This window comes from Vidua macroura, chromosome 1 (assembly GCF_024509145.1).
Source record: "Vidua macroura isolate BioBank_ID:100142 chromosome 1, ASM2450914v1, whole genome shotgun sequence".
In the NCBI taxonomy this organism is placed as follows: domain Eukaryota; kingdom Metazoa; phylum Chordata; class Aves; order Passeriformes; family Viduidae; genus Vidua; species Vidua macroura.
The window spans coordinates 32,391,575-32,413,984 of record NC_071571.1 but is presented as its reverse complement, the minus strand read 5'-3'; the positions used below and the strand labels follow the sequence as shown (position 1 = coordinate 32,413,984).

Here is a 22,410-nt window from a genome sequence, read left to right as displayed (position 1 = left end):
ACTCAGGTATAAGAGATTGTTATTTGTACTTGCAGAATACTTCAAGTGCAAACACAGCTCAAACAGACCCAAAGGATGTGTTCAAATGAGCCGTCACAGCTTCCTGGTGCTAAACAGGTCTTCTGTCTCCATCCAGATCTGGGTGAACCTGAGTGTAGGGCTTCCCCAAAAGAACCCTGTTTGGATTCCAACCAGGGAAGTGTAAACCCTCTGAAACACTTATCTCACCACAGCTGGCAGCACATGGCCCCAGATAACAAGAAGGCAGTTTTGCAGTCAGTTGAGATACATGTGGTGCACGTGGATGCTGATGGCCCACTCAGTGCAGTGGAGGGGCTTCCCCCTTTGCTTCTGGCACAGCTCTGGCATTGGGACTGACAGAAACTTCTCTGCAAAATGTAGAGCTGTTAAGACAATGTCAGAAAAAGACAGCTTAGTGACCACATTTTTCAATCTTGACTTGCAAGTGAAAAGAAACATTAATTGTCTGTTTATGTCATCTCCTCCCACAGCTGACTGATGCAGAATACAGCTTAAGGTGGCATTAAAATATAAGGTGGGTGTTATAATTTGCCTGAAGTACTTTGGCAGTTTTTAGGTTTTGTTCCAGAAATTATCTGAAGATTACCATCCTATCAGTGTCCTTGTAAGTCACCTACACCCTCTGCCATTCAGGATGGGAGTGTACAGCCCCATGACTTACAAGCATTTCCAGCAATGCCGATGATTAGTACATGATGCTCGTTGTTTTGCATTAAAAGCATACCAGAGGTGTGTAAGTGTCAGTCTGGTACTCTGCAAACCTCAGAGGCAAGCTCTGCTTCAGGTTCACCAATGCCTTCCACCCCCACCCCACTTTCTTCTCTGTGGGAGTTGTGCATAAGCAGTGATGCTCAGGATGCACGGGCTGGTGCCCTCCAAGCCTTTTTGGAAGTAGATTTCCAAACTCCTATTTAAAAACACAGAAACTTGCTTGATATTCCTTAAACACTCATGTTTCTGGCCTCTTGGCTTAACCTGATTAATGGGAACACGGCATCTCACTGCTTTTTTTTTTTTGTCCAGCACTGATGACTACTTTGCAGCCTCAAAACAGCTCTTCAAAAGCCTAAGGATGACCCTGCCTCTCCTGCAGCACTCAGATGCTCCGGCTGAGTGCCCCAAACCTGCCCATGCCACGGGGAGTGAGGAAGGTACAAAAGAGCAGCTTGCAGCAAACCAAATGCAAGAGTGATCTTTTCCCGCCCATGAATCACCAGTCCTGCCAGTGCTCGCACAAAGGAAACAGCTGCAGCCACAAATCAGGCAACTTAATAGGTCATTGCACTCTCCAAGTATTTCCCTTTGAGCTTTTCTCTGAACAGTACAGAAAAAATGTCTGGTCACATTCTCTTCATTAAGGAGCAAGTGGGTAAATCTGCCAAAATATGCCATCCACTCCCTGGTCGATGAGGTGTAACATCCAGATCCTGTTAACATCACTTACTGTAATATCACCACCAAAACTGTTCAGGTTTGTGAACTGGCTGTTTTTTACAGGCTGACAGCAAGTAATGGGAAGGTTGCAAAAATCTTACTTCATGCAAGCATAGAAACTATTAGATCTAATTATCTCAGTGGGAACAGATATGCCACAGTGTACCCAGAAAGGGAGGGAGTGTTTTGCCCTGAGAATCACCTGGGGTGGCCCAGGGCAGCACTGACGGGCGGTGCTGTGCCAGCTGAACTGGCACTGATGGACTGCATCTATTGTACCTACCCTGAAGCTATGTAAAATTTACTTTTGGCTCCCTGCTAGGCTGCCTTTCACCATTTCACTGCTGGGCTGGGAGCCATATTGGCTTTGACAGCTCCCTGGCAAGCAAGCCACAGAACTGTGGTCTATCGTTAAGTAATCCCCACTCCAGGAAATGTCACACTATCTCCTTGTTTAATAGGATCATAGAATGTTTTGGGTTAAAAGGGACTTTAAAGGTCATCTACTTCCAACTCTCCCTGCCACGGGCCAGGATACCTTCCACTGGATCAGGTAGTTCCAAGCCCCATCCAGCCTGGCCTTGAACACTCCACAGCTTCTCTGGGCAACTTGTTCCAGTGCCTCACCACCCTCATGGTGAAGAATTTCTCCCTTATATCTAATCCAAATTCAAATTCAGTGTAAAGCCACTCGCCCTTGTCCCATCCCTATGTGCCCTTGTAAAAGGTCCCTTTCCAGCTCTAAGGTAAGCCCCCTGTTTGGTACTGGAAGATGCTCTATGGTCTCCCCAGAGCCTTCTCTTCCCCTCTCAGCCTGTCTTCATAGCTCCAGCCCACTGATCATCCTCATGGACTCCTCTGGACTTGCTCCAGCAGGTCCATGTCCCTTCTTGTGCTGGGGCCCCAGAACCCCCCACCCCATGTGGGGTTTCATGAGAATGGAGCAGAGCGGCAGAATCACCTCCCATGCCCAGCTGGTCACACAGCTTTTGATGCAGCCCAGGACACATCTGGCTCTCTGGGCTGACAGTGCATATCCCTGGCTCATGTTGAGCTTCTTGTCCACCAAGACCTCCAAGTCATTTTCCCCAGAGCTGATCTTAATCCACTCTCTACCCAGGCTGTACTTGTGCTTGGGATTTCCCCAGCCCAGGTGCAGAACCTATTACTTGGTCTTGTTGGATTTTATGAGGTTTGTTTTGCACAGGCCCAACTCTCAAGCCTGTCCAGGTCTCTCTGTATGCCATTCCTTCCCTCCAGAGAGTTGACTGCTCCACACAGCTCAGTGTCATTGGCAAAATTGCTGAAGGTGCCCTCAAACTCACTGTCCTAGTTGCTGACAAAGATGTTGAACAGTGACGGTCCCTGAGGACTCATCACCATGCTCCTCTGGAATCTTCCTTCTTCTGCAGCCCCTGGGGGATCAGGCCAACCAGGGATTGAGGAGTGAAACAGAAATTTCCATCCCTCTTCCTACACACTCTCCTCTGCCTGATTGTGCCCCTCATGTTCCCATTTGTGCTTGGGACCCCACAGGGCAGAAAAGCTCTTTCCTCCACTGAGCAGGGAACAGTTTTGGGGCACTGAGCAGAGCAGCACCAGACTTTGGTCAAAGCAAAAGTGTGTTCAGCTGCCATAGTAAAAGTGTAAAAGAAGACAACATCAATGTATAAGTAAAATTCAAGTCCATAATTTCTAAGACTGGGAATCCTAAGAGGTTCTTCCCAAGAAAACCTAAATCCACTACATGTCAGGGGGAGCTTTTTAAATACAAGTCTCAGGTATCCTGTTATTAAAACCTTTAGGTTGCAAAGGACATCTCCACAGGATGCAGTGCAGTTTCATACCCATTATGGTCCATGCTGAATATTTCAGGGCATGTAAAGTCATTATAAAGTGGCTTTTATATGCTATTATGTCTGTCTTCATCATGAAAACATTCCCTGTGCCATTTATATTATAACCTGGAGAGAGGTCCGTTTTATGCTTTATATTCTTCTTCTCAGCTGTACTTTTTAAACCAGCAGTTATTATAGCAGAGATGGAAAGAAAGCCAGACTTTTTATACACAGAATACACAGTATTAATGAAACTGCTTACTTAGACAGAGATAGAAATTGCCACAATGACACCTACAAATGGTCAGCTGAACTTAGTTCTATGTCTTTAATAGCAGTCTATGTTGGATGGATTAAGAAAAAGGCATATAAAGCCTGAGATGTGCCAATATATTTTCCTCTAGTCTATTTACTGAAAGATCCACTAGGGTTTTAGTATTTTTGTTGTTGTTGTTGTTGTTCAAAATTATTTTAATAAGCAAACAGTAACAAACAAACAAACAAAAAAACAAAAAAAAAACAAAAACAAACAAAAAAACAAAAAAAAAAAAGAAAAGCACAAAAATCCCATTATTTTCCATGACATCTTAGCACACAGCCCAGCCATATGGGATCCACAGATGAAAGAAATGCTCTTTTCTGAGGACACCTACTGATTATCTGGGGTGTTGTCATGCTTTCCAGTGCAGCTTTTCTGGTGATGTTTACTTCTGCGCCGTGGGTGAGGATAGTCCAAAAAAATCCAGGGTCCCAAGATGTGAGCAGTTGGTCTTACCATTACTGACAAACCACTGGGATTCAGCAACAGTCCCAGTTTGGATGCTGAATGTCTTTGCTTGGCCAGCTGAGCCATTCTGGTGAGGTAAAAGCTGTGTGCAGTTTTGTCTCATGTGCTCTCATGGATTCAAGAAAGAAAAAAGTCTGGGATTCTTTCTTTACAGCTGAGCAAACCCATACACAGGGAAGGGAGAAAGCAGAATAGAAACATCTGTCTTCCAGCTCAGCACCCAAAAATCATAAATCACCTCCTTTTTCCCTCTTTCCCTCTTCACTCTGTAGAATTAAAACCCAAGGTATTTTAGCAAGTAGCAGAACAGGTCTTCTTGCAAGCCTCTCCTGCCTGAGCATCTAGGCATGTTTCTGTTTCCTTCACATGCAGCTAGAAATATCCCTGCTGAGAAAGGAAAGTGAAACAACTAATTAACTGGTGATGTTCTGGTCCCATGATTTTCATAAATCCACATGAACATAGATGCAGGTGTTACCTGGGCACTGGTGCCCCAATCAAAATTCAGGGAAGGACAGAGAAGGAGAGAGCAAAGGGCAGGGAAGGGGGCTGATACCTGCTGCTGTCCCTGCCAGTGACTTGCCATGGATTAAACCCAAGTTCACATTTAGTCTCATTTAATCTTTGATAATTGCTGACTCTCTTTCAATGAAATATTCCCCCTTTGAGTTTACACAGCCAAAAAGATGTGTGCTCCCCAAAAATCACAGGAGATAATAATTTCCTAGAATAAATTTTTACCTGCCTGTAATCTCCAGTGGGGTTCTGCTCACAAGGTTTCTGTGGCCAGCACAGCTGCTGGCAGAGATGGGCCATGTGTTGTATTAAAGCTCAGAGCACCTTTGCTGGCCCCCAGCACAGTCTTCACTCTGAATTTCAAAGAGTCACTAGCAATCTGTATTAATCAAAGTTATCCCTGTACCTTTGCAGTGCCTGAAATGTGCGATTCCCACAGGCAGACTAAGCCAAAAACTTGCTAAAACATTAAGGTGCTCACCTTACATTGATCCAGTCCGACAGCAAGCTGATTCTCTGCTAAGGCTGGCAACCATCACAACCCAGCATTCACCTTACGAGTCACTTCTCACCATAGTGAAAAGAGGAAAACGCAAGTTCCTAATTGCTGCTTGATATACCACACAGATCTCCATTCGTTTGAAATTTATGTTAAAATCTTCTACAACTACTTAAAAAAATTAATTTGGTTCAATTCAATGTCAATGAATTAATTTCTGATATTTCCAAATGACAATTTTCTATCTGATTTTCCTCACATTATATAATTAGATTACCTAATGGGAATTGTCAAAACACTGCAACTTTGATAGAGATGTCTGAGCAGACAAATAAGAGGTACAGCTTGGAGAAGGGGTTATAACACCAGGGAAAATCTCACCCTATTGCACTGTATGTGGATTAAGGTACTTTGAGTTTAAAATGACATGGCTTTAGCACAGAAACCTATGTGGCTGGCAAAACCAACACCCCTTACTTCTAAGGAACTTTAGAAGAGGTAAAAAAGTGAAAACTCTTTTCTTTGTTGGCAGGCGTGTTGAACAGGGACAGCAGAGCGCTGTATAAATGCAGTCAGTGCCTGTAAGCCAGAGTTACTTGGATAATAGCTATCCATCTGGTGGAGAAATGAGAAACATCAATCTAAGGTACCTTAACTACATTTTAAACTAGAAATATACCTGTAGACCCTCAGGTGCACTTGAAGAGGAAGAGCTTGTAATTTTGCACATTTCATTGTTGTGCTGTAGGGTAGCAGACATTTCTCTGTACAACTTGGCCTGGGGACAGCCAATGTCCCTTTGAAAGCTTTGAAGTTTGGGGTAGGTTCTCTATGAAATGCTATCAAGGACAAAAAGAGTGACAAAAAAAGCCTAAGGAGAGAGGAGGATGACATGGTGATATCAACTGAGTGCTTGGAGTAAGAGAAAGAAACATGCTTAAGAAAATTTGAATATGGCAGCACATTGTCTCAGCCCATTTCCTTGACAGAACATTAGGCTGGAACCTCTTTTTTGTTGTAGGTTATTTTCAGGAGGGTTGGGCTTGTTGGTTTTTTTAAAGAAGATGATAAATCAGACCTGATATATGAGATGAAAAATTATTTCTTCCCACTTAAATGGAGATTATTATTAATTCCCCAGGTCTGAGTCACAGAAGAGGAAATATATTTTAATCCTCTCAGGCTATTGTGACAGTCACGATGAGCACTGAAGCACAGACACTCTGACGTGTGCCGAGCTGCGGTGGGCCTGGGTACCACCGTCAGTTTGCCTGTGGAGAAATGTAAAATGTACTGCTGGCTAAGACAGATAAGGCAGCCAATTTAACATGTGGTTTTAAGCAGCTCTAAATGCATTTCATCTTTTAAAGGCAGATTTAAGTTAAGGCCCTGGTGGAGCAACACAAAACTTCATGTCAGAATTCAATAATTTTCTGATTGCTGATTTGAAACGACTGCTGAATCAAACAAATTTAAATGTTTCAAATGTGAATGCAAGTCAACATTTCTGATTGATCTGATTACTTAACTTTAACTCTGCCTTCTTAAGAAAAGCTGACCATAACAAAATGTGTTTGAACCTCTGAGCTATTAATATGCAATTGATAAAATTTATTTCCTGGTTTAGGTGACTTAATTAGAATCCACTTTCAAGGCTTATAATGCAATTGAACAAGTACTGGAGCGATTGTTTAAAAAGATAAATCTTTGCCACTACTGATGGAACAGGATTTGGAAAAAGGTGTGTGGAAAGACAGCATTTTCAGCTGACTTCAGTGGGGGTGATAGCTGAACCAGAGTAATCATCAGAAACATGGCAGAGTGAATGAATGGGTATAGTCAAGAAAATCAACCCTGGCAGAATAGTCTGCATCATAAATGCAGAATAACATCAAATTGCAATCCTTTTCTTCCATATAAAAGAAAGTGAAACAAGAACAGAACATAAAAAGATGTTTTTCAAAGGAAAAGAAGCTTGAAAACGGGAGAAAATTCTTTACTGTGGGGGTGGTGAGGCACTGGAACAGATTGCCCAGAGAAGTTGTGGAAGACCCATTCCGGTCAGCGTTCAAGGCCAGGCTGAATGGGGTTCTGAGCAACCTGGTCTAGTGGAAGGTGTCCCTGCCTATGGCAAGGGGGTTGGAACTAGGTGATTTTTAAGTTCCCTTCCAACCTAAAACATTCTACGATTCTATGAAAATACAACATAAGAACTTGTGGAAAAACTAGTAAGAAAGGTCTGTTAAAGAGCCTGTCACCTATTTAGCATACAGTTGGCTAAACTCTCCTTCTTAATTGATACAAACATTTGACAAAGAGCATTTCACACTCTTGTACCTCTGGGAGAGGCTGCCAATTTACAGCTTACCAGGAAAGTTGCTGTGGGAATGCTGTTATAGCTGCGTTCAGTATTAGTCACCATCAACTCTATCTGCAAGGGCACCTCATGGCTCCCTGCTCCCATTTTACAGCTTACTGGGAAAGTTACTGTGGGAAGCCTGTTATAGTTGTGCTCAGTTTTAGTCACCATCAGCTCTGTCTGCAAGGGCACCTCATGGCTCTCCTGCTCCCATCAGTTCTGTTTCTTCAAAGGTGGAATGACTCCAGACACATTTCCATAGAATTTAAACACCTTGAGACATGCACTTGGCAGCCCACAGCCCAGGACCTTCTATTGAATGCACAGGAAAATGAGATAAAGAAAGGAGTCTGAAATCTTCCAAGCTGGGTGTTCATTACAGGCAGGTGGGAGCTGCTTGTAGCTAAATATAGCTTGGAAGGTCTCTGGGCCTGGCAAAGACTGGGTCATTAGAGAAAAGCAAATAACTTAGATAAGGGAGAGCTTAGTGAACACACATATTAACTGGAAACAAGATAATGTTGCACTACTTGTTTTATAGCACATTCTTAATTGCTGTAATCCAAGAGTCTACAAGGGCAAGGCTGCAGGTGCAGTAGGACCACTACAACTTACTAACCATTTATTTATGAGCCTGAATTTCATCCCATTTTGTCTCTTTGCACGTGGATGGAATATCTCGGTAGTCTAGATTTTTTTGTTTTATTATGGTCTTACAAACCGGAGCACAATGAGTCCCATATCTGGAGTCTCCAGGTGCTGCTGTAATACAGATAAATAAATGACTGATAACAAAACAGCCAGATAAATAAAATACACTGACCTGATATGAATTACTGCATTAGTTAGGCAATTTCCACACAGTAGCACTTTCTTACTCAGGGTACTAACCCACCAAAACAAAGCAAGATTATTTTTTTTTTTTCATTACTGTATGTTACATTATGTTTAGTTTGCATTTAGTTTTCTACCTTCACTGAAATCCATCTGGAAACTTTTTGTTTTCTTTACTGAACTCAGTGCTTGTCACACCTGGAATATTGTGTTCAATTCTGGTCCCTGCTGTACAAGAAAAGATGTGGACAGGCTGGAGAGATCCAGAGAAGGGCCACAAAGATGATCAAAGGACTCGGCAACCTGACATATGAGGAAAGGCTGAGACAAAAGGGTTGGTTCACCTTTGAGAAAAGGCAGCCTTGGAGGACCTTATCACCATGCTGCAGTATTTAAAGTGTAGCTACTAAGAAGAGGGAGATTTCATTTTTTACAAGCAGTCTCAAGAAAGGGAAAAAGGATAATGGGTACAAGTTACTCTTGGGGAGATTCTGATTGGACACAAGACGAGAAATTTTCACAACAATCAGCCATTCATTTTTGACAAGGAGAAGAATCTCCACAGGGAACTGGGGGAATTCCCCAGTGTTGGACATTTATGAGATTCAGCTGGACAGGCTGCTGGACCATCTTGTCCTCTTGTCCATACCATGATTTTGCCAAGAAAGATTTGATCAGGTGATCCTTGAAGTTCCCTTCCAACCTGGTACTCTATGATTTTGTGATTGATTGTGCTGATTTTTTTTTTTCTTTTGGTTGGCTTTTAGTGGCTAATGGTGATCAGGTGATAACACAAGGGTGGCAATGGGAAAAAAGCTCCAGTGTTGGATTTACACAGGCACCCCTGAAGGTCATGTGGCCAGGCAAGACATGTAATCCCATGGCAAACACAGAGGAATGGTCAGTTCAGCTTAAAAATACCCTTCCCACATATGCCAAGTGCTCCTGGGCACCTCGCCCTAAGCACCAAGGTGAGGGGCTAGCAGAACACCAGAAGGTAACACAAACCTCTATGGAAAACACTTGATGCTTCACCTGAAACTTGGTATTTATTTGCCAGCTACCAGGCAAATCCCACCTCACCCCAACACAATGCCATGTTTGGGCAGCACTGCCCACACTGGAGTACCATAATGGAGGGTCTTTTGGCACAGGGAATTTCAGGGTTGCAAGTACTGCAGTGGGCTAGGTTTGTAGGGATAGAGAGAGAAGATAGAGAGAATTTCCTGTCCTGGAAGATAAGGTGGGATCATCTAGATCTCCTCTTTGGTTAAATCAATGTTGGGCATAACTGTGATGTACTTCACAGAAATTGCCAAAGGTAAAGGTGGACAGTCTTTCAAATGTTCGACACCTATTTACGTGCATTTCTCATAATTTCAAACCCACAATAAATAAAGGAGAAAATATTATTACCTACTTTCCTACCATGGTTATTACTTCTTGTTTTTCCTGGCACTTCCTCAGATTCTAACATAAATTTCAGCCTTTGTTTTAGAAACAAGGCACTGTTTCTCATGGTTAGAGAGTAAAAGATGAAAAACTTAACCCTGAAGTCAAAATGCAGGAGTCAGGCCAAAGAAAACTGGTATTTATCTTTATTTCACAGCTCATTTTTTAAGTCTATCCTCTGATTTGCAGAGCTGATACAATATTTTTAGTGTCCTGGCCTGTCAAGAGTGGTATATGAAGTACACAAGGAAGCTAAGAACTAAGCACACTGAAATTCTATGGCAATGTTATGTCTGCCCCAGAGAACAGAGGATGATTTTAGAACAAAAACAATATCACAGAGTGGATAAATAAATATTGTGTGAATGTTTTGCCTTGCTTCTGTCTTTGAGAGCTCATCAGGTAATAGCTTTTCTATACAGATGAGTGTTCTCAAATTTCAGGAAAACTCAGGTAATTGAGTGGAACAACTCAGCACAAGTGTTTAGCATTTGCTAATTCTTTAATTCTCTTTTTCTCCCCTAAGGTACATTTGTAATGACAGTACAAGCAACATAAGATTAGTTTATCATTTTTATCACTACTGACACTGCAATATACATGGTCACTAGTATACATAGAGAAATACTAAAAATTAGCTGGAATTAAAGATACTGTGTATCATATACCTCACTAACTTCCAATTTTCATTTTAATAATTACTCCAAGCAGAGTGCTCTGTGTAATCTGCCGCAGCAGATCCTGGCCTGAGGTTGAAGAACACCTGCTCACTCCAGCAACTGGTGGCCATCCTTAAGTCCCTCTGAAGATTATTGCCTACTGCCATGAGTAGCAACGGTTTACCCCGTGTCTTGGGTAAACCACTGAAATGAAAAAGTGTAATCGAAGTATGTATTCTGTGACCATCTTCATAAGCTGTTAAAACAGGTGGGGCAGTGTTCCTTATCTCTTCCATGATTCATCCCTGATAACTCCCTCCAAGGGCTATCTCTGCTAATGGGCCATCAAGGTCTCCCAGCATGTCTCACAGAATTACATCTCGTTCTGAGATGCCCCGCCCAGGGGGAGGAACCAAGCATTCCTACCTGGATATAATCTGAGACTTGGAACACCACAGGAGCATTACCACTGGATTCCCAGAGGACAAGAGCTCGATACCCACCACTGGACCTCCAGAGAAAGATCAGATATTTCTACAGGATCACTGCTTCAACAAAACCACATCCATCACTCCAATGGGACTGTAGCCACCATTTAATCTGACTGCTACCATCACAGGATGTCAGATCATATTCTGACTCTGTCAGTTTAAGTCAGTGTTTCTGTACTATTGCCTTTATCTTAATTTTCCTATTAAATTGTAGTTCTGACTTGGAATTTCCCACTGGTTTCTTTTTGAACTAGTGCAACCTGGGGCCCCAATCATTTCTGTGACTTTAGATTGCTCTTAATCATCACAATTCCATGTGTAGCACTATAGAACCATTACCATGTCTGTAAGTTAATGTGTTACTGCTGAAAGCTAAGTTTGCCAATTCCAGTAGCACTGGAGTGTTTAATGAAAAGGAAACTTGTGTTTTGCTTTGCTGAAGACAATGTGACCACAAAAGCTGACCGGTCCTGGTAAGCTGGTAATACTTTGCAAACACATTTATAGAATCCTGGAACTTGGTTGCACTGATGCATCTCTCCTGGGGGCAACAGCCATGTGGAAGCATTTGAAAAGTGGGAGGGACATCTAAATAGATTAAACCTTCACGCTGATTCTTTCCCAGTTTGGAATTTCTTTATGTGCTTTATTATGCATTGTTTAGTCACAGTGTCTAAAGAAAAGAAGTGTTGTATCAGGAACCAGAGACCAGCATTTGTGTCATGCGCAGTCTGGGTCCTGACCATACAGCAAGATGCACATCTGTGAACTAGAACCACTTAAGAACAAGGGGAAGGTGCTGCCATCCCTATACTACTTAGAGTAAAAACTTCAAGTGTGTCTAAGACCCGCATTAGGCTAGTGATTAAACATGTAAAATCCAAAAATAAGAAAATATAAACCTGGAAACAGTTCACCTTGTTCCTGTTCTGTGGATCTTATGGTACAAACAGAAACTTAATAACCTCAAATGAGAGAGGTCTCTTTTCTGGCACAAATAATTGCAGTCTTGTCTTGGTTTATGAGTTACTTTAGATGTTATTTTCTGCTATTTCGCATATTGCCAAAACAAAGATGTTACATCTGTTTCATTTAAAATTACTAGTTCAGGCTTACAGCCAAGCATCAAACCAGTTTCGAGGAGTTAGCAGAATTAAGCAGTGACTTATTCCTTTTCATTTAAAAAATGCCTTTAATTTTATTACATTTGTCAACGTAAGGACTAAAGTTCTAAGAATGGCCATTCTGAAAAGATTGACTTTCAGAACACTGTTTTCCCAAGTTATGAAGTCTGTGATAAATTATTTTAAACAGTTTTGAGCCCAGTCTGAGGCCACAATAAATGACGTCTTTATCTTACTTTGCACAGTAATTACTGTAATAACTGTGACACCATTGTTGTCCACACTACAGGGAAGTTATAATTCAGTTTTAATAGTTTAAAACAATGCTTTGTTATACCAATGACATGGTTGTTTGTTTTCATTTAGTATGTTATGTTTTGGAATGCACAAATAATTTATTTAAATAAAGATATATACAAATATGATGAAGGAGAGAAACTCTACAGAATTCAGTACAATGGCTGCATGCACTGGGGATGATGCTATGATTTGCTTCAGAGGTGTGGAGTATGAACTGAAAACTAGGAAAAGTTTTGAAGGTGTGCTGAAAATCCCATCACCACATCGAAGGGTCTTCAAACCTGCAACACATATTATGAATAAAAAAATCCACATTAAAAACATATTAAAGCCCCCTCTGAAAAAATTCAATGTTAAAACTGCCTAAAACATTCATTAATAGCAGTGATGAGAAATATATATGCATATTTGCAGTTGAAGATTGTATACGTGACTCCAGCAAAAACAGATGCATTATGAATTGCCAAAAATCTGTACTTGATTGTAAAAATTGGTACCAGAACTTGCCTGTACATCCTGCTACCCTGGTACCATGCTTTACATGGCTGAGACTAGCTACAAAGCTGCCTTACACCATTAAATAGCACTTAGTGAAATTAAGCTAGAAAACTACGATAGGTTGAGATACAAATTTCTTAAAGACATATTTTTCACACTAACTCAGGAGTAAACAACTTCCAAAGAGAACTCACTGAACCAAACCAAATCACATCATGCTGTAAGCACCTTTAAACAAAACCCAAGTTTAAAGCCACCATCCTAAAATAAGTGGTATTCCACTGCTCAATATCAGCATTTGAAATGTATTTAAAGGGGTGCTGAAGACAGGATTTTATCCAGAAATCCTCTGCTTGCAAACAGATATTTTGTCTACACAGGAGGAAAGGTAACAAGTAGGAGAACATGGAAAAAGACCAGGAGAAATGCATTTACCATAATTTTTCCCATCTAAAAGTAGCACATCAAATCTCGATTAAATATCTAATCTGCCTCCACAGTCACTGGAGAGACACGGGCACCTTAGAGGGCAACTGAGACCATGCCCATTTTAGGCAGGAAAGCTCATTCTGGAGTTACCCATCTCTTTGACCAACTGCAGAGGCAACCTAGATGAGTACTTCATACTAGATATCTAATTTTAAAAGAGGCAGCATCAGGAGATATACAGCCTATTACTGAGTATTAAACATTTTGTCATCAATCCATAAGACAGACAAAATCAGAAACATGCCATATCACACATTTCTGTCATAAGAACTTACTAGTACTCAGGTCAAGGCACCTCCTTTTTTTTTTTAATCTTTAACTTCCTATTTTGCAATTAGTTTCTAAAAGAATCTCTCTAAACTTTCTTCATGTGGTCAGACATACACCCAGACTACAACATCCTTTGGGGTGTATTTTAGTCAGCAAAAGTGAAATGTCAAACGAAGCCTGTCAAGCTGAATACAATTAAGTTATTTATCATTATCTCAATGTTTAGTTACAAAGTTCAGTTCCCACAAACTCAAGAGGTATCTCTCTCTGTCACTGATTCACTGAATGCAAATTACATTTGCTCCATAACTAGCTTTTTGTGTAACAATTTCTAAAACATTTACTTTATTTAAGTTTGGAATAATAGCAGCCTGCCTTTCACTCATTCAGCCTCACTTCCCCCAGGAAGAAGGCTTAGGCAGCCATGCTGTGTGTCCAGCTGTCTTACCCTGCATGCCTCTTCTCACTTCTTCCCCAGCTTTCACACCCTTTGGACAATTTCAACCAAGTCAAGGAGAGGTACACCGATTTTAGAGAGATTTGGCTCCTGATGTGCCATGAAACACAGGACTGGATAGAAAGAAAATTTAATTGTGTCCTCACATGGAGGAAAAAGTTGGAGTGGGCTTCAGAATCCATACAGAGTTTTATCCTAGAAAACATATCCATAGGAAACTAGGCATCATTGTTCCCAGTACTCCCATAACTGTCAGCAATGAGTGAAAAATACCATACTCAGTTTAAAGTGCTGTTACAGGGGGTATGAAATAAAAATCTGCTTCTCATCAGTTCTTGATCTTAACTGCAGACTAGTTGGTTATTTTGCTCATGAATTTTTGCTCCCTGGTGTGTTATAAATAGCACTATTGAAACAATAATAATAATCATAAAGTTTTGTGATAAAGGGGTGAAAATTACAGAGAGTATTAGACTATTAGGGAGCTATATTAGAGAGTATGATGAGAGTATGTGTGTTGCCTCAAATTCAAGACAGTGGAAATTTCCCATTATGTGAGGGCTCTCCCTTGCCATTACCAAACACAAAATAGTCTAATACATTTCACTGCACTCCATGCAGTTTTTCAGATAAGCATCTGCAGAGAAAATTGCATCCCCACAGCTGTGGTTAGTCATCAAACCATCACACAATGCTCTCCCTACGCACAGAACTGCAGGTCTCACGGGCAACCTCCCTGGATGGCAAGTAGGAATTTGGGGTCACCTTTCAGTGTCATGATCATGCCTTAAATTCAATGCTACAGGCTATTATGTTTAAGTACTCAACTAGTCTAGTTGAGCCTTTGCAGAGCACTTGTTTGAAGACTCCTGAGAAGACAACTGCATAAAACATTTATTTCTGCAGTAGAAGTATTGTCAGCAAACTTCAGACAATCAGTAAAGGCTTAAACTGAGCTCATTCATGCTGGATTGTGAGTAAAACCAGTGTTTTCCTTCATGAGCCAAAACTACTCTTGCATCTTACCTTTTCAATGTACTTAATTTTCAGCTGTGCAAATTGCAGTCACTACTACAGTATCTTACACTATGGCTAAATTGTCATTACCTAACTAGATAAATACATTATGTACATTTGAAACCCCAGTGCTATTTGAAACACCATTGTTACTTTAGTCAAGTGCACTTGGAAATCTAAAGGCCTTTTTTCCCTTTGTAAAACATTAGATACAAAACCAATGTGAAGTACTGTATTATAAAGAAAAGTCAACGCTGTGCATTTGTGTTTGAGTTAATATAGGTGCATATTTAGCACTTATACATCCTTAGAGCAAAAATTTAAACTTGTGTAAGGAGCAAATGAGTAGCAATATGTCATCTTTGGAGCTCTAATATGTAAGGAATCATCATCACACATCAGCATACAATTCTATGTGAAAATGCCCAGAATGAGGCAAGCATCGTGGGAGTGCTTCCCTTTCTCTGAATAACAGGTGTAGCCTGCTCCCAAAATTAGCGAATGAGGAGTTTATCAGAAGTTTATGAGGACTATATCATACCTGGTAAGGCAGTTCTTGCATTCATAGATGGTGCTATCTCTTGGGAAAAAAAAGGAATTAAAGGTTTGGTTTTTTAAGGACATGATTAACCAGCTTTTGATGGTACCTTTTCTCCCTGTGAATCATATCTATGATAACAAATGAAACTGTTAAATCCAAATCCTTCATACATACCTGGATCTAGGAATGTTTTCTGTGCTTTCCCTCAACAAGAGGTCTGAGATCAGTGTATCTGGGCTTGATCTCTTTCCATATCTGAGGAAAAATTTTTAAAAGTTATATTTTTGTATATGTCACTTTTTACAAATGAAGACGGAGCACAGAACCATTATTGATTTCTTTCTTCTCAGGAAAAAAAAATTGAGCAGACATAAATAACACTTTCCAGCAATTTATTTTGGCTTAGCCATGTGAGTAAATGTTAATTCTTGTTTTATTTCCATATTTTTCTGCATTTTTCCATAATTATTTTACATTATTATATTGAGAAACTCTGAATATTTCTCAATTTGATGGCTGCTCCTGGATATTCTAGGACCTTGCACCTTACTGATGAGAGCATGGAGGAAGAGGGAAGAAGCTGTGCATGATGTGACTTCCATGTCATTCTTGCCTGCAATCCCAATTACATCATCACATGAACTTTCTCATTGGTTTAGATTATACTTATCCTTCATCAGAAATTTTGCAAGATTTTTTAAGATAGCCAGCACATTTGGGGCTGCCCAATACATAGCACATTAGTTTGCAAACACTGAACTACCCCAAGGTAATAGTCTTTAACTATGTAGCTATGAGAATGAAAACTTGCTCTTTCAGAGTTCTTCAACTAGATGGGATATCAGGAGCTACTTTTGTCCTTTATTTACACAGCAGCTGGCTTTCTATTTGCCTTTTCCTTTCTAAACCTGAATACTGTACATCACTTAACAGTTAAAAGTACTGCAATTTCCATTACTTGGGAAGGAATTTGATCTCTTTTCCTGGGAAAACAGAAGTGGCAATGAGCAGCCTGCTTACATCACTACAAGGATTCATTAGCCTAAGAGTGATACCTATAAGCAAGTGCTCCCTTGGTTGGAAAGAATTAAGATCACAGTTTAACTTGTGTGTGCAGCTTCATTCTGAATCACAAAGTACATTAGGAGCTTTTGTGAATGCTGCTTGAGTGAAATTCTGATTTCAGAAAAATCAAAGGTGTAGTTAACTTACATTTATTTTACATGTAGTTTACTTACATTACAAAGGTGTAGTTAAGACTTACATTTTATCCATTACTATCATGATGTTTCTCCAGTGACCCCAGTCATTCTAGGGGTTTAGTTTAGGAAAAAAAAACAAAAAAAAAAAAAAACAAAAAAAAAAAAAACCCCAAACTACATTTAAAAAACTAACAGTTTTAACTGCTGAGTGCATTGATTGCACTTAAATGGGGAAACATATTCCACTTTTCAGTACTTTTCTTCAACCTTCTTTGTGTTTTTACATTGCTTTAATCATTTTAGTGCATCACCTATGCTCCAGAAAGACAAAGCATCAGTTTCAGAAATTAAATTTCTTAATCTGAGCTGACTGAAAGCAGGTATTTGAAAAGAACCAGCCAGACACAGTAAAATGCTATTACAATAGTGCAATCAGGCACAATGCTGAATCAAATACCTTGCACTCCATCACCTCCAAGGGATTTCTTTCTTCCTAGTTCCCTGCCCCGATTAATATGGATTTGACCTGGACTTCAACTGAGGAGGAGGCTAATTTTCTGTTATGTTAAAGAAACTGATTTAACAAATCAAAACTTGCTCTAGCACCTCACACTTGGACAAAACTCACACTAATCTCTCAGGAAGTTTTGCCTGAATAAGAAATAGGTAGCAACAACGCAGAGTGCAGAGATTCACTCAAATAATGAGGACCACTCTATTGGGGAGCTCTATATTTTACATGAGTTCCTTCAGCATCTTGGCCACTCCATGCCACTACTTGTGCTGGATGGACCCACCATGCCCTCACACAGCAAAGCTGCACACAAGGTGTTCGCTGACTGCAACCAACTGGGCTATGCAAAGACAGTCTGGCTTCATCAGTCTCCTGTATACCCTGTCATTTTGCCCCTAGGAAGCATCCTTGCTACTGACTTACTAAATAAGGGTAACAGACAGGGTCAATCTCTTTTTCCTGATGCAAATGCCTGGAGACATCCCTTGCTCCAGCTGCTTCATGCCTTGCTCCTTGCTCTGAGATACACATTTATCAAAAATCATGGCTGTTTTAAAAGACTTAAAAATCATTATTCCAAGCCAGGTGAAAACACCTGGTCAGTTTTTATACTCCATTTGAGACATCAAGGCCTAGTTTGGAGCATGCTGATAAGCCACAGGTCCAGCTGAAGTCAAAGAGATTTAAGGAGTAAACATACTTAGTCTGAATAAGGACACAGTATGTCAGGCTCAGCAAAATCTCAGAGCTTCCTACGGAAACTTTGGCTCTAGGATTCAAATCCCATCAATGTCCAATTCAGAAAATTGATGAATCTGATTCAGAAAATTGTCAAGAAACCAAAGCAAAGGAAGATCTGCTCCCATGTCCATTAAAGGGCGTTGACATGAAGCAGGAGCAGCAGCACCGTCCAAGTCATACACACTTTAATATACTCTCTGCTCTGCCTAGAGCTCGAGCCATTTCCAGCAGCTTTGCTACAGCACAGAAGAGCCACAGACTCATGGAGAAGCTGCAAGTGACAAGGAAAGAAGATAGTTTGTTAGCAAGAGGGAGCACAGGTAGCAGCAAGTAGCAGGAGGACGAGTAAAGATAGACTCTGATAAAAGCCTCCTGAACAGTGTGGTAGAGAGATATGAGGCAAGGACCACAGGACAACTCAGGAAATGAAGGTGGAACTAATCCAAAGACACACAGACATCTATAGAGCAGGAGTCTGTATCTGTGCTGGGCTCTCTTTTAGGTTATGAATAGCTGGCACATAAGGAACAAGGGATCTCATCAGAATCAAGAAGCCTGAAACTGCTCTCATGATCTGCACCATACAAGCACCTGTTTACCTCAGGTAATCTCACAGGGGTATTAAAGCTGACAGGCACTGGTGTCTAAAGCTGAGATGGATCTGAAGATGAATTTCAAAGGAGAGAGGGAGCAAACAGCCAGATGGAGAAGGTCTAAATACAAGAATAGAAGGATGGTCTAGAAGGAAGAAGCTCATTGAGTTCAGGTGAAGACTCTGTAGGTCACCATAGCTCCGAGGGGAATGGCACTCAAATGTTTGAGTCAGGCTAGAAGCAGAAGGCAGAAAGATGAGCCAGGAGCAGGGGGTATTGGTGTGTGTGTGGGGGGGTGGTATTCATAATCATGAAAACATCAAACAAGGCAGGGCAGATGAACCTGAAGAAAAAAAAAAACATCAATCTCCTCATCTCCTCCTTTGCCAACATGTTTTTATTGCTTCTACCTCACCAGCTATAGGCATCAGGTCGGGACTTGCTCACCCACCCACAGAAGGAGGTGAGCCCCTGGACCTCATCTTCCCCCTGCCACAGGGCTCCCAAGCAGTACCATGCACAAAAAGCAGAGATAAGAAACTGATTTTTTAAAAATCTGTAAGAAGAGAGAAAACTTTGAGCACGTCTGATGAAATAGACCAATCATCCTTAGACCGGTCCAAAATGCTTCAGAAGTTATTGATTCATTTTGCAAGTGACTGTGTCACTGCCAAAACAAGAAACCTCCAGCAGCGCAGTTAAGTTTTCCAAATGGAGGTGGCAATGGCTTTATTTCTGGACTGTTAATTCACCACAGTGGAAAAACAGCACACCTTTTTGGTTTAGTTAACATGTGCAGTCAACTTTTCAATGTGCATCACAAAGTTGCTGTTGTAGTGCTTTTTTCTGCCAAATTTCTTGTACTTCCAGGTCAACTCTGCTCCTTTAAATACAAGGGTGGGTAGGAAATATGAGGAAAATCTAAAGAACAAAATTTAAATTTTATCCATCAGAAACAATAACTATTTCAGTTCATTTCAGACCCTAAGTCCGCACAAAAGAATGAAACTGGTTTCCGTCTCTGAGTTGTGTACTTACAATTCATAAAATCAGGATAAAAGCTACACAGTCAATATTAAAGCAAGCACACAGAGCACACACCAGAAGTGAAGGCTAGACAGAGATTGGGGGGGTCATCTGGATTTGGGATTTTTTGTTTTTAAATATGACTTGGCTTTGGACAGAAGCCACCTTTGAAAAAGGAGATGAAAGAAAGAAAGAAAAGAAGGGATGAGACACCAGCCTGGACATCCCATTGCATGCAAGAGAAAACGGCAGCAGAGGCAGAATTTGAGGACTGGATTATTTTAACGGTAATCTAGACAAAAGGTTATTTGAGTGCAGACTGCAGACACGGAAGCATGCCTCACATGTGAACCAGTTGTGAATATTGCTTTAAAAGTTCGGAACCAAAGAACTGTATTTCTATCAGCCTCTTCATCCATCTTATGCTCTTAGGGCAGTGGCAGAAAACGTTAGGGGCTTTCTGGGAAAGCTCTCAGTTGCATGATAGCCACCCTTCTAATTTAATTCTTCAGACTTCTAGAGGGACAAATGAAAGCCTAATTTGGTCTAATCTGGTCTTGATATTAAACAATAGATAAATATGTCAAAGTTCTTCTGTGTCGCACACTATTTCGTGACCTCAGGGCAAACGTCTATCAATCACACAGCCTAACTAGACAGACGATTTTTTATGAAAGAAGATGGTTTTTTATAATAACTTGCCCTTTTTTTTCAGACTGAGCCTTGACCCATACTTTAACAAGCACAGTCAACCCAGAAAGCCAGTTTAAAGCCAGGGAGGCTTGGGTTCACACTCTTTGGGCTTGAGTTCTTGATCTTGAGAGAGGTTTTTGTTAGGACTACGGTTTTTTTGACACTCACAGCTGCATGAAGTAGCCTACAAACCACAAAACATCTGGACTACTACATCTCCACAATGGGCACTTTTTCTTACCAAAATCTTCAATGGAGTCAATGGCAGCAACAGAAGTGGGAAACTGCTCCTAGTGCCCTGTCTAGCTCTCTCCAGCTCCCAGATTATCTTTCCCTTCTGGGGGGCTCTCCCTGTGCACACTGCCCTGTTCATGCTCCTGCCTGCCAGCTCGTCTGTGTCAGAGCTAGAAGAGGCTGAGAGAGCAAAGGCAGGATTGACACCCCTGCCCCTTCTGCCAACTTGGGTGGTGGAAAATCAGCTCCGGACCCATCGGCAACTCAGGGTTTCACGGGCATTGCTCTCTAAAAGGAATCTGTGCACCGCGTCTTTCTCTGTGTCCTTGGGGAAAACAACGAGAGACACCCAGTGTGAGGGGGCACCCCACCTTCCTCCCCTGAGCCTCGCCAAGGAAAGAATCAGTCCGGGGAGCGGGAAGGGAGATGTCTGCCGTCCCGCTCTGCCTACCTCTGCCTGGTGATGAGGTTGATGTAGTGCCTCAGCGCCGAGTAGTATCTGGCCATGTCCTCTGCGGGGGCGTCCTCGCCGGGGCTGTCCGGTTTGGAGGGGTACGCCTCTGCCAGCGTTCCCAGGCAGACCAGCAGCGACAGGGCGAAAGTCAGCACCGACACCCACAGCCTCACGGTGCCCTGCATCTGCACGGCGGGGCGGGATGGACGAGAGCTGCCGTCAGCACCTGCCCCGACGGCGGGAGCAGCGCGGCCGCCCCAGCGCAGCCCCTGACCGGCCCGGACAGCCCCGCGTCCCCATCCCCATCGCTATCCCCATCCCCATTGCCATCCCCATGCCCATCCCGCTCCCGTGCCCGCCCCGTCGCGGCACTCACGGCGGCGGCTGCAGCGGAGCGGCTCTCGGCGAGGCGAGGCGCGTCTGCCCGTGCGTCGGGGCTCCCGAGTGCGGGGCTCCGCGCCTCGCCGGGGTGTTTTAAGGCTTCCCCGGCAGGCAGGAGGGGCCTCGGGCGATCACGCCTCGCCGGCTCCGGTCCCCCCCGCCCCGCTCCGCCTGCCCCTGCCCCGGGAGGGGCACGGCGGCCGCGGCCGGGCGGGGCCGGGCGGCACCGAGGGAGCGGGAGGTGCCGAGCCCCGCGCAGCCCCCGCACCGCCCCCGCCGCCCCGGGAAGCCCACCCACGGGCTGCCCACGAAATGTGTTCTCGGGATCGGCATCCTTCCCCGAGTGTCCCGGAGCGGCCGTGAGCGCCTGGATGTCTGCAGCTGTGGAGTCGCCGTGCTGCCAGCGCCCGAGTTCCCCGGGGAAAGGGCGCTCTGGGGAAAGAGCTGGCCCCGCACCTATGGCACCGGAGGGGCCCCAGGCTTGGGCTTTGTAGCAGTGGTGCTGCTGGACATAAAGCCAAGAAAGTGGGACGGTTTGGGACAACCAGAAGTATCAAATCAGTGCCATAGGCTCAGACATCATACCCAGTAAATGGCTAAATCAGAGACTCACACAGTGGTTTGTGTTGGAAGAGACCTTAAAGACCAGATAGTTCCAAACCCTTGGGCCATAGACTGTGACACCTTCCACTAAACCAAATTGTTCAGAGACCAATCCAGCGTGGTTTTGAGCACTTTCAAGGCATCCACAACAAATCTTAAGGCTTAGTTAGCTTCCTAGGGGACTGGCAGCAGAGCTGCAACTCTACCTCCCTCTACACCTACTCTGCCCTCCTATTCTGGGCCACCTTCTGAGTATCTGTTCTAAAGTGGCTTTATTCTGTTTCATTTCTGTGCCTAAGACACATGTCACAGAAAACAACTCATCAATGCCATGGGATCACAATAGCCTTTCCAGTAGCTGT

General features: G+C 42.5%; 1 protein-coding gene across 2 annotated transcripts; it reads right to left on the bottom strand.

Annotated features, from left to right (window-relative positions):
* Positions 1–12,325: 12,325 nt before the first annotated feature.
* NPY (neuropeptide Y) lies at positions 12,326–22,283 on the bottom strand. Of its 2 annotated transcripts, none has more exons than XM_053972448.1 (4): positions 22,059–22,283; positions 21,062–21,249; positions 15,782–15,862; positions 12,326–12,616 (listed from the first exon to the last, which is right to left on the bottom strand). In XM_053972448.1, exons 2-4 carry the CDS (start codon positions 21,247–21,249, stop codon positions 12,592–12,594), a joined length of 294 nt encoding a protein of 97 aa, XP_053828423.1. In that variant the 5' UTR covers positions 22,059–22,283; the 3' UTR covers positions 12,326–12,591. The 2 variants fall into 2 exon arrangements, with proteins under 2 accessions (XP_053828423.1, XP_053828415.1); XM_053972440.1 differs by lacking the exon at positions 22,059–22,283 and adding an exon at positions 21,441–21,599.
* Between the last annotated feature and the right edge of the window lie 127 nt (positions 22,284–22,410).

What these genes read in the sequence shown, in the direction of transcription:
- NPY (XM_053972448.1), bottom strand. Translation starts at nt 21,249, where the DNA reads ATGCAGGGCACCGTGAGGCTGTGGGTGTCGGTGCTGACTTTCGCCCTG. An exon ending in AACCTCATCACCAGGCAGAG is followed by an intron (nt 15,863 to 21,061) that starts GTAGGCAGAGCG and finishes ATTTTTCCTCAG; the next exon opens with ATATGGAAAGAGATCAAGCC. An exon ending in GAAAACATTCCTAGATCCAG is followed by an intron (nt 12,617 to 15,781) that starts GTATGTATGAAG and finishes TATGTGTTGCAG; the next exon opens with GTTTGAAGACCCTTCGATGT.